We start from the raw sequence: 18,752 nt of genomic DNA, 5'->3' as shown, positions 1-18,752 counted from the left end.
GGAAGTCTGGCATCTGTGATGCGGGGGACCTTAGGAGGAGGCTGAGATGAATCATCCAGTTAACGTTCCTGGCTGAAGATGGTTGCAAGTGTTTCAGCCTTGTCTTTTGCACTGGCATGCTGGGCTCTGCCATCATTGAGGATGGGGATGTTTGTGGAGCCTCCTCTTCTGGTTAGTTGTTTAACTGTCCACCACTGTTCACAACTGGATGGGGCAGGACTGCAGAGTTTTGATTTGATCCGTTGGCTGTGGGATTGTTTAGCTCTGTCTATTGCATGCTGCTTCTGCTGTTTAGCATGCACACAATCCTGTGTTGTAGTTTCATCAGGTTGGCACCTCATTTTTAGATCTGACCCATAGGTCTCTGACACCAGCACCCTCACGGACTCTGATCCCTCAGGCCTCTGATTGCTGAATCCCCTCTTCAGGATCTATCTTCTAGGGTCAGGGATTGGATATCATCCCCCACCACCCCCTCACCTCCCGCCCCTGGCTCGGGCATGTTCTGCAGCCTCTTCTCCATCAGGCTGACTTCCAGGTGGCGAGCCTGTCAGTGGCGTCACATACACATGATCATGTTAAAACTCCATAGTGGGGTTGGCGGGCAAACCTCAATTTCCAGGAGTTCTTTGAAAAAGTAACATGTACTGTGGATAAAGGGGAACTGGTGGATGTACTGTACTTAGATTTCTAGAAGGTATTTGATAGGGTGCTACATCAAAGGTTATTGGGGAAAATAAAAGCTCATGGTGTGGGAGGTAACATCAGAGAATCCACAGAATTGTTACAGCACAGAAGAGGGCCATTTGGCCCATCATGTCTGCACCGGCTCTCTGTAAGCGCAACTCCCTCAGTTCCATTCCCCTGCCTTCTCCCCATAACCCTGCACATTCTTCATTTTCATATAACTGTCTAATTCCCTTTTGAATACTTCAATTGAACCTGCCTCCACCACATTCTCAGGCAGTGCATTCCAGACCTTAACCACTCGTTGCGTGAAAAAGTTTTTCCTCATGTCACTTTTGCTTCTCTTACCAAATACTTTAAATCTGTGCCCTCTCATTCTTGATCCTTTCTCTCTATCGCCTCTGTCCAGACCCCTCATGATTTTGAATATGTCTATCAAATCACCTCTCAGCCTTCTCTTCTCCAAGGAAAACAGTCCTAACCTCTCCAATCTATCTTCATAACTGAAATTCCTCGTGAATCTTTTCTGTACTCTCTCCAATGCCCTCATGTCTTTCCTCAAGTGCGGTGCCCAGAATTCGACACAGTACTGCAGCTGAGACCGAACTAGTGTCTTATACAAGTTCAACATCACTTCCTTGCTCTTGTACTCTATACCCCTATTAATAAATCCCAGGAGACTGTCTGCTTTATTAACTGCTGTCTCAACCTGTCCTGCCACCTTCAATGACTTATGCACATATAAACCGAGGTCCCTCTGCTCCTGCACCCCCTTTAGAATTGTACCTGTTATTCTATATTGTCTTTCCATGTTCTTCCTACCAAAATGAATCACTTCATATTTCTCTACATTGGACTTCATCTGCTACCTGTCTGCCCATTCCACCAACTTGTCTATGTCCTTTTGAAGTTCTACACTATTCTCCTTACAGTTCACAATGCTTCCAAGTTTCGTATCATCTGCAAACTTTGAAATTGTGCCTTGTCCACCAAGGTCTAGGTCTTTAACATAAATCAGGAAAATCAAGGGTCTCAACACTGACCCCTGGGGAACTCCACTGCAAACCTTCCTCCAGCCCAAAAAACATCTATTAACCACTACTCTTTATTTCCTGTTACTCAGCCAGTTTCGTATCTATGTTGCTACCGTCCCTTTTATTCCATGAGCTACAAGTTTGCTCACAAGTCTGTTGTGTGGCACTGTATCAAATACCTTTTGAAAGTCTATGTACACCACATCAACAGCATTGCCCTCAATAACCCTCTCTGTTATCTCCTTAAAAAACTCCAGCAAGTTAGTTAAACATGATTTTTCCCTAATAAATCCATGCTGGCTTTCCTTAATTAACTCGCATTTGTCCATGTGACTATCGATTTTGTCCCGAATAATTTTTTCTAGTTTTCCCAGCACCGAAGTTAAACTGACTGGCCTGTAGTTGCTGGGCTGATCTTTACACCCTTTTTTGAACAAGGGTGTAACGTTTGCAATTCTCTAGTCCTCTGGCACCACTCCCGAGTCTAAGGAAAACTGAAAAATTATGGGCAGTGCCTTAGCGATTTCCACCCTCACTTCCCTCAGTATGCTCGGATGCATCTCATCTGGCCTGGTGTTTTAACCTCTTTAAGTGCAGACAGCCTATCTAATACTTCCTCTTTATCAAATTTAAACCCCTCTAGTGCCTGACTTACCTCTTCTTTCAACATTGCCAGGGTTGCATATTCTTCCTTGGTAAAGTCCGATGCAAAGTATTAATTTAATACCTCAGCTATGCCCTCTGCCTCCATGTGTAATTCTCCTTTCTGGTCCCTAATCGGCCCCACTCCTCCTGTCCCCTCTAATCTTTTTACCAATCACCTTACATCTTTGCCCCCTAGTAATTGACCTCTCCTCTAAGGGAAACAGGTCCTTCCTGTTTACTCTATCTCGGCCCCTCATAATTGTGTACACCTTAATTAATTCACCCTTCAGCCTCCTCTGTTCTAAGGAAAACAACACTCACAAATCCAATCTTTCCTCATAGCTGCAACTTTCAGGCCCTGGCAACATTCTTGTAAATTTCCTCTGTACTCATTCCAGAGCAATTATGTCCTTACTGTAATGTGGTGACCAGAACTGTACGCGATACTCCAGCTGTGGCCTAAGCAGTATTTTATACAGTTCCAGCATTACATCCCTGCGTTTGTGTTCTATACCTTGACCAATAAAGGAAAACATTCCATATGCCTTCTTCACCACTCTATCTACCTTTCCTGCCACCTTCAGGGAGCTGTGGACATACACTCCAAGGTCTCTCACTTTTTCTACCTCTCTCTATCCTTCCTTTAATTGTGTATTCTCTTGCTTTGTTTGCCTTCCCCAAATGTATTGCCTCACACTTCTCCAGATTGAATTCCATTTGCCACTTTTCTGCCCACTCAAGCAAACCATTGATATCATTTTGGAGTCTACAGCTATCCTCTTCAATATAAACTACACAGCCAATTTTTGTGTCATCTGCAAATTTTCTAATCATGCCTCCCACATTTAAGTCTGAATCATTAACACATCATTAACATAATCACAAACAGCAAGGGACCCAACACTGAGCCCTGTGGAACGCCACTGGAAATTGCCTTCCATTCGCAAAAACATCCGTCGACCACTAACCTTTGTTTCCTGTCACTGAGCCACTTTTGGATCCAATTTGCCACATTCCCATGTATCCCATGGGCTTTCAATTTGCTGACCAGTCTGCCATGTGGGACCTTGTCAAATACCTTACTAAACTCCATGTAGACCACTTCCACTGCACTACCCTCATCAATCCTCTTTGTTACTTCCTCAAAAAATTCAATCAAGTTAGTAAGACATGACCTGCCCGAAACAAGTCCATGCTGACTATCCCTGATTAATCCCTGCCTTTCTAAGTGTCAGTTTATCCTGTCTCTCAGAATTGATTCTAATAGTTTACTCACCAACAAGGTCAGACTGACTGACTTGTAACTATTTGGCCTATCCCTCGCACCCTTTTCAAACAATGGTACAATGTTCGCAGACCTTCAGTCCTCTGGTACCTCGCCTGTATCTCGTGAAGATGATCCTCAGAGCATCCATTATTTCCTGCCTGGCTTTCTTTAACAACCTGGGATACAATCCATCCGGCCTGGACAATTTATCCACTTTCAAGAATGTCAGATCCTCTAGTACTTTCTCTCTCATTATGCTTAGCATATCTAATATTTCACACTCCTCCTCTTTTACTACAATGTCTGCATCATCCCTCTGCTTTGTAAAGACAGAGACAAAAGCCTCATTAAGCACCCTGCCCACATCTTCTGCATCCACGCATAAGTTCCCTTGTACATCTCTGATAGGCCCTACCCTTTCCTCAATTATCCTCTTGCTCTTAATGTATTGATAAAACATCTTTGGATTTTCCTTGATTTTACCTGCCAATAATTTTTTCATGTCCTCTCTTTGCTTTCCTAATTTTCTTTTTTACTTCACCCCTGCACTTTCTATACTCCTCTAGGCTTTATGAAGTATTAAGTCTTTTGTGACTCATAAGCTTTCTTTTTCTGCTTTGTCTTACTCTGTATGCTTCTAGATATCCAGGGGACTATAAATTTGGCCGTTCCACCCTTTATCTTTGTGGGGACATGTCTGCATTGTGCCTGTAGAATCTTGCTTTTGAATGCCTCCGACTGGTTTACCACTGATTTTCCTTCAAGTAGCTGTATCTAGTCCACTTTCACCAGATCACCTCTCAGCTCTGTAAAATTTGTCTTCCCTCAATTTGGAACCTTTACTCCTGTTTTATCTTTATTCTTTTCCATAATTATGCTAAAACTAACTGTATTATGGTCGCTATCTCCAAAATGGTCACCCACTGCTACTTCATCCACTTGCCCAGCTTCATTACCGTAGACTAAATCTAAAATTGCACCCCCTCTCATTGGACTTGTTACGTGCTGGCTAAAACAGTTCTCTTGAATGCAGTTCAAGAATTTTGTGTCCTCTGTGCCCTTCACACTGTTTGTTTCCCAGTTGATATTAGGATAGTTGAAATCTCCAACTATTATTGCCCTATAGTTTTTGCACTCAGAAATTTTCCTAAATATTTGTTCTTCCGTCTCCCTCACTATTTGGGGGTCTATAGTACACTCCTAGTAATGTGGCTGCCCCTTTTTTATTTCTGAGCTCAACCCATATGCCCTCGTTTGATGATTCATTTAGTATATCATGCCTCCTCATCGCTGTTAGTGATTCCTTCACCAATAATGCTACACCCCTCCTTTTTTTTTATCCCCCTCTCTATCCTGCCTGAAAATTCAATATCCAGGGATGTTGAGCTGCCATTCTTGCCCCTCTTTAAGCCAAGTTTCCATTAGAACAATGATATCCTGTTGCCATGTGTCTATCTGTGCCCTCAGCTCATTGGTTTTATTTGCTATACTCCTTTCATTTAAATAAATACCCTTTAACACTGCCAAATTCCTGTGCTGCACACTTTTTAACCTTTGCTTCTTTTGTCTTTCAGAGTCACTCGCTAATTTTCTGCCTCCCATTCCCTGCCCTGAAATTGTCCTATCTGAAACTGCCTTCAGGTTCCCATCCCCCTGCCAAACTAGTTTAAACCAACCCCAACAGCACTAGCAAACCTTCCTGCAAGGATATTCGTCCCAGTCCTGTTCAGGTGTAGACCATCCGGCTTGCACAGGTCCCACCTTTCCCAGAACTGGTCCCAATGTCCCAGAAATCTGAAGCCCTCCTCCTGCACCATCTCTCCAGCCATGCATCCATCTGGTGTATTCTCCTATTTCTATACTCATTAGCATGTGGCCTTGGAAGTAAGATGGTTGTGGTTGTTACTCTCTTTCCTAACTTCTTAATCTCAGCCTGCAGGACCTCATCCCTCTTTCTTCCTATATCGTTGCTACCAATGTGGACCACGACCTCTGGCTGTGCATGTCAGATCCTGAGGGGTCTTGACAGGGTGGTTGTGGAAAGGATGTTTTCCCTTGTGGGAGAATCTAGAACTAGGGGGTCACTATTTAAAAATAAGGGGTCTCCCATTTAAGACAGAGATAAGGAGAAATCTTTTCTCTCAGAGGGTCATGAGTTTTGGAACTCTCTTCTTCAAAAGGCAGTGGAAGCAGAGTCTTTAAATATTTTTATGGCAGAGGTAGATAGATTCTTGATAAGCAAGGGGGTGAAAGGTTATCGGGGGTAGGTGGGAATGTGGAGTTGAGGTTCCAATCAGATCAGCCATGATCTTATTGAATGGCAGAGCAGGCTCGAGGGACTGAGTGGCCTACTCCTGCTCCTATTTCTTATATTTGTATGCACTGGACCCTCCCCACCCCTGACTGGTCAAAAAGCTAAAATTACCTCACAGTATGTAACTCTATCTGTATCAGCAGCACCTGCCCTGATCCACCAGTATACATGAAGCAGTGTATAGCAACATTTTAGAGGGAACCCAAGGCCTTTCCCAGCTAAAGATTACTTTTTTATAATCTTCAGCCCCCGAGGAAGACATTGCTGTTACAAACGTAATTGATACCCCCACTGGAATTTGACCGTTCAGCTTTAACAAACCGGGTGGAGTCAAAAACAATTTGTTTAATGTAGTGTATTTAATGTAGAAAGACAACCCAGAGCACTTCACAGAGTCACAATCAGACAAAACTGGACTGAACCAAAGGAGGAGATATTATGAGGGGTACCCTGGTCACAGAAGTAGTTTTTAAAGGGTATCTTAAAGGAGGAGGGAAGGTAAGAGGCAGAATGATTTATGAGGGAGTTCCAGAGCACAGGGACGGTAGAGAATAGTAGCACAGTGGTAATGTTACTGGACTAGTAATCCAGAGGCTCGTCTAATGCTCTGGTGACATGAGTTCAAATCCCACCATGGCAGCTGGGTGAATTTAAATTCAATTAATTAATAAAACTGGAATAAAATACTAGTTGCATCAGTAATGATTATAAAACTACTGGATTTTCATAAAAACCCATTTTGGTTCACTAATGTTCTTCAGGGATGAAATCTGCCATCCTTACCCAGTCTGGCCCACATGTGACTCCAAAACCACAGCATTGTGATTGACTCTTAACTGCCCTTTGAAATGGCCTAGCAAGTTGAATCAAAACTGCTACAGGATAAAAAAGCACTGTGGGTATACCTACACCACATGGACTGCAGCGGTTCACGAAAGCAGCTCACCATCACCTTCTAAAGGGCAGTTAGGGATGGGCAATAAATATTAGCCTTGCCGGTGGCACTCTTATTACGAGAATGAATAATACAAAAAGGATGGCACCCAGTTAGCTGAAGGCATGGAAACGAATGGTGAATGCACAAAATGCCAGAATTAGAGAATGGAGAGTTTCGGGTATGGGTAGAGCAGGTTACAGGAAGCCACAAGATCATGATGAGATTTAAACACAAGAATGCAAATTTTAAATTGGAGGTGTTGGGGCATTAGGAGTTAATATAGGTGCAAGGACAAGGGAGTAGGATTTGGTGTGGGATAGAATATGGGCAGCAGTTTTTTGGATGAGCTGAAGTTTATAGAGCATAGAGAAAGAGAAGCCACCCAGGTGCGCATTGAAGTAGTTGAGTCTGGAGGTGACAAAATCATGAATGAGGGTTTCAGCAGTATACAGGCTAAGGCAGTGGTGGAGGCAAGCCATGTTATGCAGATGTAAGAAGCTGGTCTTTGGGATGGAGAGTAAATGGGGACAGAAGCTTAGTTTGGGCTCGAATAGGATGCCGAGCTGGTGAATCGTGCCAGGTTCTACCCCAGTGTCTAGCCCCAATGGGCAATCCAGCTGATCTTGCACCCTGGGCCCAATTAGAATTTTGGGACTATACAGTATAGTGGCCAGGTATCAATGAAGCAAATATATTTATTTAAAGCTAAAAACCTGCCACACCATAGAACCCCCAATCAAGCATAAATAGAATATATATTAAAAATCTGAACCTTTAAAAAAAAATTCAGAGCCATGATTTGTTCTGTAAAATGCAAAAACATTTTCATTCGCATGCCTCTTTAAATTTGTGGCATACTAATGAATCTCCTATGACATTACTTATATTGCAGTGGGTGGCATTGGAAGCAGTATGGCCACAAAAGATTAGTATAAAGCTTACAAGTTTTGGGGGAGAATAAGGTAACTGCTTAAATGTTGTTTTTTCTGATTGGCTCAGGAGTTATCAAGATTTCTTTGTGCTAGATATTTTAGACATGCAATAGAAACAAAGTTGACACAGGGGAATAGAAATTGGCCCCCATTGCCTTCATTTTACTTGCAATGTCAGGAAAGAATTTCCGTAGCCAATGTATGCCTGAAAGGCATCTGACCTGGTATGGGGCAGGCCAATTTTCAAGTGTTCTTGCTGGTTGTCTAAAACAGGTGTAAGGCTCCTTACATATATAATTAAGTGTCGTAATTTCTGCTTTAGACCCCCTTGCCAATGAGTGGAGTGGGTAGTAAGTTTTGAAAACAATTTTAAAATGTTATTACTGTGAAGCAAGAATGCTCCCCAACTCCACAGCACATTCAATCACAACCCCCAACCCCAACTGATTGGAGTCCACCACCTTAAATGTTCACTGCCTCCACCGCTGACGCAAAGTGGCAGCAGTGTGTACCATCTACAAGATGCACTGCAGCAACTCATCAAAGCTCCTTCGACCGCACCTTCCAAACCCACAACCTCTACCACCTAGAAGGACAAGGGCAGTAGGCACATAGGAGCACCGCGACCTGCAGGTTCCCCTCCAAACCATCCCAACTTGGAACTATATCGCTGTTCCTTCAATGTGGCTGGGTCGAAAACTTGGAATGCCCCCCCCCCCCCCCAATAGCACTGTAGGTATTACACCACAAGGGCTGCAGTGGTTCAAGCAGGTGGCTCACCACCACCTTTTCAAGGGCAATTAGGGATGGACAACAAATGCTAGCCCTGCCAGCCATGTTCATATCCTAGGGGAAAATAATCGGAGGCCTCGGGGGAGATTGGAAATGTCAGGGTGGGTGTCCGATCGTTGTGGGTTGGCGAGGCAGATTCTGTTAATGGTAGATTCATTGGATATTTAATTGTATTCCAGTGGTGGGTGTTAACTGGAGATTCAGATGAGCCCATCTTTATAGAAGCAGGCTGAAACTGTGGTTGTTGGATTGGAAGTGCAAAATATGTAATGTGTGACTCTGTAAATAAAAGCTTGTAAGCGTAGAAAGACTAGGCTGCGGTCTATCCTTCATCGCCTGGCTATCTGAGTAATAACAGGTACATTGGATCCAGCAGGTAAAGGGAAAGGCACTATCTCTTGCTTCTAGCACTCCTCAAGACCTGGGAAACCAGCCAGAGTTAAATTTGAAATGGTGCATAAATATGAGGCACACGGCCTAATTATAATATTTAAATTGCCAACCTGCCTCCTGGGAGCAGATTGGTCACCCTCATCCCATCCTGCCTTCTTTAAAACCAGATGTAGACAGGTTAGAGGCTGGTTAGGGTTGGGATTCAGATTTTTAACACTTTAATCTCCCACCTGATCCAAACCCACCCTTTGTTGGGGTTAAAATTCCCCCTGCTGTTCCTATAATTTGAGATGGGGTCTGAATGGCTGGACTGAGTGGACTGCCCACCACACCACACCCCACTTCCACTGCCAGAAAAGGGCCATCAAAATCTTGAGCCCATTATCTTTCTTTTATCCCTTGCTCTCCACACATCAAATAAGACAATACCAAATATTACTCACTTTGCAGCTAACTACGTCATTTGGCAGCTACTTGGGCTGGATTTTAACTGTCGGACTCACTAGCAGTGGGGGAGGATGACAGCGTGTTGAAAACCCGGACAGTTCAGCATCACATTTGTCAGTGGCTTTTTAACTCAGCCATGCTATTAGCTTCTGACTTCCAGGTTTCCTCACCAATTAGAGTAGGTGGGCATGGTGATAACCTGCAGCAATCTGTTTTAGCTCCACTAAAGGGATTCTGCAAGGGTCAGATTGGAAGCATTTACAAAGTGTCAAAACTGAGCCAGCAGTGTAAGCACACTCTCAGAACAATTCTTGTGAGCAAAAGCCTTTCACTTAGGCAAAGAGGCAGCTTTTATATCTCAGTATTTAAAACCTTTCTTGCCTGTCAATTGCGCAGCCCTGGTAATCCCTGCTGTCCTCTCGCCTTCTTTAACCTGGTGAGATTTAGTAAGCCTGGGAAACACATGCACTCAAGAGTTAAAGAGTTAAAATTCCATTTGATTGCCTTTTAACTTAGGTAAATGTCAGACACTCTTTTCCCACAGGAGTTTCCCACATGCTCACAAACACGCTCGTGAAATGTGGAAGTTGTTTGACTCCTGCTGGCTTCCCAACACACCGTCAGTTTCTGGTGTTTTATTCGACTGCCCGCACAGAAATCCACCCACCCTGGCAAGTTAAAGTTCAGTCCATTTGTTCTGTTACGTGACTGTAATAGTATTTAACCTTGTTTAGATAACAGTTTTCTTAATCCCTTAAGCAGAGGTAAGAGGTAAGAAACTTTGTTTTGGTGGTTAATTTTTTTAAAAATGCTATCTGTCTAGACTTGGAATATCAGATCTTGGTATAGATGAAAAATACCAGAAGATTCTTCAGAACTATGGGCGAGACATTGAGATGATATCCAAGCTTTACACCAGACAGAAAAATGATCCGCCTATTGCACGAGACATGCCACCAATAGCGGGGAAGATTTTGTGGGCACGTCAGCTTTTTAATAAGATTCAGGAACCAATGGAACTTTTCCAGCAGCAACCAAACATTCTGCAGACAGCAGATGCCAAGCGCATTGTTCGCAACTACAACAAGGTGGCAAAGGTTTTGCTAGAATTCGAGGTGTTGTATCACCGAGGCTGGCTGAGACAGGTAATGAAAGTTAGACGACAAAAAATAAACACAATCAGATCTGTGTGAATTTTCAACCACTAATAATGACAACAGTGAGAACTGTGTAGAAAATATGTGGTTTGAAGACTGATGGCTCACTCACGAACTGCAGAGTACCATAGACTCATGTGAGTTATGACAGCTGCAACATCAGCATTTTACTTCACATGAAGCACTGGGCCTATGTTATGATCTGTTCCGACAATAGGCAGAATGGGATTTATATATTTTTTTCTACGTATACAATGTAACACATTTTATATTTTTTAGTTAATTTTGCCAGGACTTCTCTTGTGTCTGTAATCAGTCTGATAGTACACCATCATGTTGTGCTTTCTAGATAATCAGTTTGCATTCAAAGCTTAGAGTGAAGTTGAATTGAAAATGTAAAAAATTCTTCTGGTAAGGATCTTACTGCAGTGGAAGACTACACGATAATTATAGGGAATAAAGTGGGACTCTTTTCTTTGCAGTTTACATAGATTGTTTTTTTCCTCATCGGTTTCTTCCTGTTCCCTCCCTTTTACATTTGTTCCTTCACCTTCTTTCCCTTTCTTCTGTTCCTCTCCACTCCCCACCTCCCACCAATACCCCTGACTGAGAGCATTGATGCTGGACACATTCAGATAACTCGCCCAGATAATCATCATTCAAGAATATGTTTTGACCTGAGTGTGGAATGGCCTTTCGTATGTGATTGGCATCATAACCAAGCTGGATTCTGTCCTATCCATAGTTCACACACATTCAAACTTCCAACAGGGTTTCTTACATAGTTAGGGGAACAGATAGGAGGTTCTGTGGGAACGAGAGAGACTCACGGTTGATGTGTTGCCTCCCAGGTGCCAGGGTACGTGATGTCTCTGATCGTGTTTTTGGGATCCTTAAGGGGGAGGGGGAGCACCCCCAAGTCGTGGTCCACATAGGCACCAACGACATAGGTAGGAAGAGAGATGGGGATTTAAGGCAGAAATTCAGGGAGCTAGGGTGGAAGCTTAGAGCGAGAACAACCAGAGTTGTTATCTCTGGGTTGTTGCCTGTGCCACGTGCTAGCGAAGAGAGGAATAGGGAGAGAGAGGAGTTGAACACGTGGCTGCAGGGATGGTGTAGGAGGGAGGGTTTTGGTTTCCTGGATAATTGGGGCTCTTTCTGGGGTAGGTGGGACCTCTACAAACAGGATGGTCTTCACCTGAACCAGAGGGGTACCAATATCCTGGGGGGGAGATTTGTTAGTGCTCTTCGGGGGGGTTTAAACTAAATCAGCAGGGGAATGGGAACCTAAATTGTAGTTCCAGTGTACAGGCTGTTGAGAGTAGTGAGGTAGGGGATAAGGTTACAGGGACGCAAGAGGGCACTGGCAAGCAAGAACTTGGTTTAAAGTGTGTCTACTTCAACGCCAGGAGCATCCGGAGTAAGGTGGGTGAGCTTGCAGCATGGGTTGGTACCTGGGATCCTGATGTTGTGGCCATTTCAGAGACATGGGTAGAGCAGGGGCAGGAATGGATGTTGCAGGTTCCGGGATTTAGATGTTTCAGTAAGAACAGAGAAGAGGGTAAAAGAGGGGGGGGTGTGGCATTGTTAATCAAGGAAAGTATTACAGCGGCAGAAAGGACGTTTGAGGACTCGTCTACTGAGGTAGTATGGGCCGAGGTTAGAAACAGGAGAGGAGAGGTCACCCTGTTGGGAGTTTTCTATAGACCTCCGAATAGTTCCAGAGATGTAGAGGAAAGGATAGCGAAGATGATTCTCGACAGGAGCGAGAGTAACAGGGTAGTGGTTATGGGGGACTTTAACTTTCCAAATATTGACTGGAAATACTATAGTTCGAGTACTTTAGATGGGTCTGTTTTTGTCCAGTGTGTGCAGGAGGGTTTTCTGACACAGTATGTAGACAGGCCAACCAGGGGCGATGCCACATTGGATTTGGTACTGGGTAATGAACCCGGCCAGGTGTTCGATTTAGATGTAGGTGAGCACTTTGGCGATAGAGATCACAATTCGGTTAGGTTTACCTTGGCGATGGGCAGGGACAGGTATATACCGCAGGGCAAGAATTATAGCTGGGGGAAAGGAAATTATGACGCGATTAGGCAAGATTTAGGATGTGTAGGATGGGGAAGGAAACTGCAGGGGATGGGCACAAACGAAATGTGGAGCTTATTCAAGGAGCAGCTAATGCGTGTCCTTGATAAGTATGTACCTGTCAGGCAGGGAGGAAGTTGTCGAGCGAGGGAGCCGTGGTTTACTCAAGAAGTTGAAGCACTTGTCAAGAGGAAGAGGGCGGCTTATGTTAGGATGAGACGTGAAGGCTCAGTTAGGGCGCTTGAGAGTTACAAGCTAGCCAGGAAGGATCTAAAGGGAGGGCTAAGAAGAGCAAGGAGAGGACACGAGAAATCATTGGCGGATAGGATCAAAGAAAACCCTAAGGCTTTCTATAGGTATATCAGGAATAAAAGAATGATAAGAGTTAGAACAGGGCCAATCAAGGATAGTAGTGGGAAGTTGTGTGCGGAATCAGAGGAGATAGGGGAAGCGTTAAATGAATATTTTTCGTCAGTATTTACAGTAGAGAAAGAAAATGTTGCCGAGGAGATTACTGAGATACAGCCGACTAGGCGAGATGGGATTGAGATTCACAAGGAGGAGGTGTTTGCAATTTTGGAAAGAGTGAAAATAGATAAGTCCCCTGGGCCAGATGGGATTTATCCTAGGATTCTCTGGGAAGCCAGGGAGGAGATTGCAGAGCCGTTGTTGTTGATCTTTATGTCGTCATTGTCAACAGGAGTAGTGCCGGAGGACTGGAGGATAGCAAATGTTGTCCCCTTGTTCAAGAAGGGGAGTAGAGACAGCCCTGGTAATTATAGACCTGTGAGCCTTACTTCGGTTGTGGGTAAAATGTTGGAAAGGGTTATAAGAGATAGGATTTATAATCATCTTGAAAAGAATAAGTTCATTTGCGATAGTCAGCACGGTTTTGTGAAAGGTAGGTCGTGCCTCACAAACTTTATTGAGTTTTTCGAGAAGGGGGATCGAGTTTCGTAGCCACGAGGTCATGCTGCAGCTGTACAAAACTCTGGTGAGGCCGCACCTTGAGTATTGCGTGCAGTTCTGGTCACCGCATTATAGGAAGGATGTGGAAGCTTTGGAAAGGGTGCAGAGGAGATTTACTAGGATGTTGCCTGGTATGGAAGGAAGGTCTTACGAGGAAAGGCTGAGGGACTTGGGGTTGTTTTCGTTAGGGAGAAGGAGGAGGAGAGGTGACTTAATAGAGACATACAAGATAATCAGAGGGTTAGATAGGGTGGATAGTGAGAGTCTTTTTCCTCGGATGATGATGGCAAACACGAGGGGACATAGCTTTAAGTTGAGGGGTGAAAGATATAGGACAGATGTCAGAGGTAGTTTCTTTACGCAGAGAGTAGTAGGGGCGTGGAACGCCCTGCCTGCAACAGTAGTAGACTCGCCAACTTTAAGGGCATTTAAGTGGTCATTGGATAGACATATGGATGAAAATGGAATAGTGTAGGTCAGATGATCGGCGCAACATCGAGGGCTGAAGGGCCTGTACTGCGCTGTAATGTTCTAATATTCTAATAGTGGTCAGGAGCCGGAATCCAGTGATTCTGGAAGCAATTCTTGTGTCTCCACTGACACCTCTGCTTACATTATCTAATTCAGTGGGCGTTGTTATTTGAACCTGGGACCTTGCTACTCTTTTTGGCTAATCCGACTGAACCATTAGGGGAACCTTACAAAACAAAAGATCCATAAGCAGTTCAGTGGCGGCACAAACTGCTGTTATGATCTCAGCATTCTTTATAAATTAAAGGCATTTTTACAGGAATAGTTTTAGCCTGATGATTGAATGGAGCCATTAGCCCAAAAACAAAATGTTTCAAAATTCATTTGAGCCCAAATATAAAATGCTGGTAGTTGTCTTTAAAAAACTTTACTGAAGTGATGTAGAAAAAAAAAACTTCATGTAGAAATCTCCCCAAAAGTGAAAGATGTTTTTTGTTTAATTGATCATATTTATTTTCATCCTTTAGATTGAAATAGCAAAAGCAGGATTGCAGGCATCATTGTTGGTGAAAGCCCCAGAGACAGGAGAACTGTTTGTGAACTTTGATCCTCAAATCCTAACTTTAATACGCGAAACAGAATGCATGGCCAAGATGGATCTTGAAATTCCACCATTTGCCAAAGTATTACAGCAGAAGCAACATATCTTTAAAAGGAATTATGACAGACTCCAGGTAATGTCTTAAATTGTAGCAGGAAAATTAAAATAAACAGCTTACTCTTATAGCTTCTACTGTGGGTACCTGACAGGCACAGCATATCTATGTCTGAGGAAGCAGCTTCTTTTGTTTTTGCTACCCTAGTCTATGCTAATGGTTGGGGAACTCCAACTGCAGGCCCTCCGTCTGTTTGGGCATACACTTCAAAAAATGGGAGGAAATGCAAGCACAGAAAAAGACTTGGGAGTTGGTCTCCTGAGTGCTGAGATCAGGGCATTCTGGCTCTGGTGATGGGGGTTTGCGGGTTGGGGGGTGGGGGGTGCGGGTGTGACGCTGACCTTTTTAAACTTCCCTGTTGTGCTTCAACATACCTCCAGGATTTCTGCATACCCTACAGGCTGGGGATAGGCTATTGTGCTGGCTTTCTTCAACTGCCCAATGGCTGAATCAATTGTAAAATGATGCAGGAGCCCAGTAATGTTCCCAGCTTATTATCATACCAGCATTGTGCCTTTGCCTAATACAGCTGCAGGCTTATTTACACAGGCTGGGAAAATTCTGGGAAATTCCAGTACAGTGCAACGAGAGCACCCATTCTCCTGGTGCAAGGAAAAAGGAAAATGGTTTTAATTACACTCTAAATCACACTGCCAAGTTTGTTCTTCCAGGAAGAAAGTACTACTTATATCTTTGGCATTTGCATTTTAAGTCAAAGTATTTTTTAATAACTACAAAATGCTGATGTAATTGTGACACTTCATTTCATAACTGATCATGGTATCAATTATGTGAAATCCAAAATATTGCATGTATGAGAGAATATGTAATGTTAACAGCTCTTTAAAAAAAGTTAAACATTAGTGACATCAAACCAAATTAAGTTCACTGTAATGACTCAGAGCTTGATTTTCTTTATTCTAATGTGCAAACATATCTATAAACATACTCTTATAATCCAACAAATTGAGATGAAATACTGATCTCTTAGTTTATCACCACAATTCGTACTTGCACACTTTTTTAAAGCTTAAACTGAATTCTCCTTTTCCCCTGATTGATTGTCACCACAAGGATTTGAAAACCCCTTATTACTAAATTTTACTATCAAACTAAGAGCTTGTGTTTAAAATGAAAATTGAGATCTGATTTTTATCATTTCAATGCTAATAATTTACCTAACTTGTGAACTAAACAAAGATTTCTTTGCATGTTAGTCAGTCCACTCTTACAATATAAATTGTATTCCAATTTCTGATCTTTGAGCCTCTATAAAGCATCTTGTTTTGTCCTTTGATTTTGTGGTTTGTTTATATCACCTTGCTTAACTTTAATGGTGCAAGCTATCTGTACTTTGAAAACTAAATTATTCCTTCCTTTCCACATACCTTTAGATGACTTTAACAGAAAACAAAAGATTAAGATCAAAAATTCAAAGTTCTTTTGTGCAACTAATGGGACCTCATTTAGTCAAAGTGGATAATGCAATACAGCCAGGCTTGACTTCTCTCAATTGGACCTCACTGAACATCGACAAATACTTGAACAAGATTTCTGACGCTTTAGGTGGGTTTATTTTGTGTTTGTAACACACATGTGATCAATAAATAAAAGTGTAGGCAGATTTTCCAAGTGTGCTATGTCTGGTGAAATTGTAAGCTCTTTTATCAAACACCAGGTTTATCATTTTGTCACAGTGCACAGAGGGAGTCTTATCCAAACCAATTCAGTGATGGAGGGCATCTCTTCACAATTTCCATCAATCTATCACACAATTGTAGATATCTGTAGAGTTACATAATCTCTTCGTCATGGTTACCCATAACCACCCATCAAATGAATTAGACCATGATTTAGAATTGAGACTCAAAAAACTATCAATAGTAGGAATAATCGTAACAGATATTTCTACTGTGCCTACAGTTTAGAAAAGTGAAACCTGCACTGCATATGCCACTAATGTTGCTCAGTGCTTAACAAGAAACTTAAATGCAGAAAACCAGCGCTATATGATATGACTCAAGGGAGATTACATCACATGTTAAACTTTTCCATAATACTCATAATACTCAGTTCATTTTTCAGTGGGCTGGATTTTATGGGCCCCCTGAGGTCGGGGGGGGGGGCCCATAGAATTGCGCCGGGAGGCGGTTGTGGGGTGGGGCAGGGGAGGGGCAGAGTGCCCGTCACCTGCTGTCACCATGCGATTTTGTCGGGGGCTGGATATCTGATGACAGCCTTTCTGCCCAGAGGCCACTTGAGGCCTTTTAGTGGCCACTTAAGGGCCTCTTCCCTCCGCTGCTGAGATTTAACCAATGACAGGGGTGCCTCCGCCACACGGGGAGGTCGTCCAGTAATATGAGATGTCCTGCCTGCAGGCTTGGTGGGTTTTGGAAACACTGATGATAAGAGAAAAAGGCCTTACTTCTCCAATTTGGAGGTGGAGAATTGGGAAATATATTTGAGACATTTACACCTATGCAAGACGACTATGACTCAGCAAAAATTGCACTAACAACTTATTTCATGCCCAGTAAGAATGCAATATATGAAACAATTATTTTCCAGTGAACCAAGCAACAATCAAATGAGACAATTGATCAATATTGCACATGATTGAGTCAACTGGCAACCAAATGTGACTTGGATGATGTTGAACTTCTCAAACAGGATATCAAAACACAAATAATTGAAGGTTGCTTCTCTTATCAAATATGCATAAAAGCATTCGAGAAAGACAGAAAGCTGTCAGAGCTGCTGGAGTTAGCCAGGTCACTATTCCTTTCAAAGTCCAGAGCTGCTGAAGTTGAGGCTGCCAGCAGCCACATTTCAAGCCCAGCTCATGTGAACAGTGTTCACCGCTCGTGTGCCAGCCAACCACCTACAAAGCAACAACAGCAATCTTGCAAGCATGATCATTACTTGTGCAAGCAATGCTTCCACTGTGGCAGTACTTATCCACACTAGACAGTATGCCTTGCTGCTGGCAAGCAATGTGAAGCTTGTGGGAAACTCAACCATTTTTCTCACGTTTGTCACTCATCAGCAAAATCAACTGTTAAGATCAATACTACCAAAAAGGTGCCATGTGCGAGTACCACACCAAAAGGGTGAGAGAATGTAGCCAATGTGGAGATAGATGAACCTGAATATACTTTTGTACTCTCTTCTGAGCACTTCAATCAGTCACGTGTGACAGTGACTACTGGCTGCTCAAAAGTAGATGCTCTCATTGATACAGGAGCATCCGTCAATGTCATGGGAGATAAAAATTTCAACAAACTTCAGGACTGTCCTATCCTTTGCAAACCGGGGAATACAAGAATCTTCTGCTACAACAGTAACAAACCACTGAAAGTTCTTGGGACTTTTGAAATGCCAGTCACATTCAAAGACACCAGAACAAATGCATAATTTTGTGTCATATCTGGAGAAAGTGACTCGCTCATAGTTTCCACACAGCACCAGATCTGCGCTTGATTGCAGTCACATATGCAGTTCCTATGGATACCAACAATGTTCTTGAACTGTATGCTGACCGTTACATGGGTATCGGCAAACTGCATGTAGATGCCAAGGTACGTTCAGTCATGCATCCACATAGACGAACACTGTTCCATGTCAGAATGCAGACAGAGAAGGAACTTCAGCACTTCCTTGACCTTGGCATCATTGAGAATGTTAGGGATGAACCCACTCTTTGGGTCTCACTGTCAAGAAACCCAAGAACGAGAATAAGTTCAGAATTTGCATTGGTATGCAGTTGCCAAACCAAGCAATACAATGAGAAAGACATTTGATACCGACAATTGACGATAACATAAAGTGAATAGTGCCAAACGTTTTGCTAAAGTTCACCTCAATGCAGGCTACCATCTAGTTGAACTTGCAGAAGAATCA

General features: G+C 43.0%; 1 protein-coding gene across 4 annotated transcripts in view; it reads left to right on the top strand.

The window, feature by feature from the left end:
- The window catches only part of dnah5 (dynein, axonemal, heavy chain 5), a 610,401-nt gene that overhangs the window by 221,654 nt on the left and 369,995 nt on the right, over positions 1 to 18,752 (top strand). For all 4 annotated transcript variants that reach the window (XM_068058833.1, XM_068058843.1, XM_068058824.1 and 1 more), the window contains 3 exons: positions 10,272 to 10,593; positions 14,664 to 14,870; positions 16,247 to 16,418. In XM_068058833.1, the coding sequence (XP_067914934.1) occupies positions 10,272 to 10,593; positions 14,664 to 14,870; positions 16,247 to 16,418 (701 nt within the window). The remainder of the gene's footprint in view (positions 1 to 10,271; positions 10,594 to 14,663; positions 14,871 to 16,246; positions 16,419 to 18,752) is intronic.

Source organism: Heterodontus francisci, chromosome 2 (genome assembly GCF_036365525.1).
Source record: "Heterodontus francisci isolate sHetFra1 chromosome 2, sHetFra1.hap1, whole genome shotgun sequence".
Taxonomy (NCBI): Eukaryota; Metazoa; Chordata; class Chondrichthyes; order Heterodontiformes; family Heterodontidae; genus Heterodontus; species Heterodontus francisci.
This window is presented reverse-complemented; position numbering and strand designations above follow the sequence as displayed.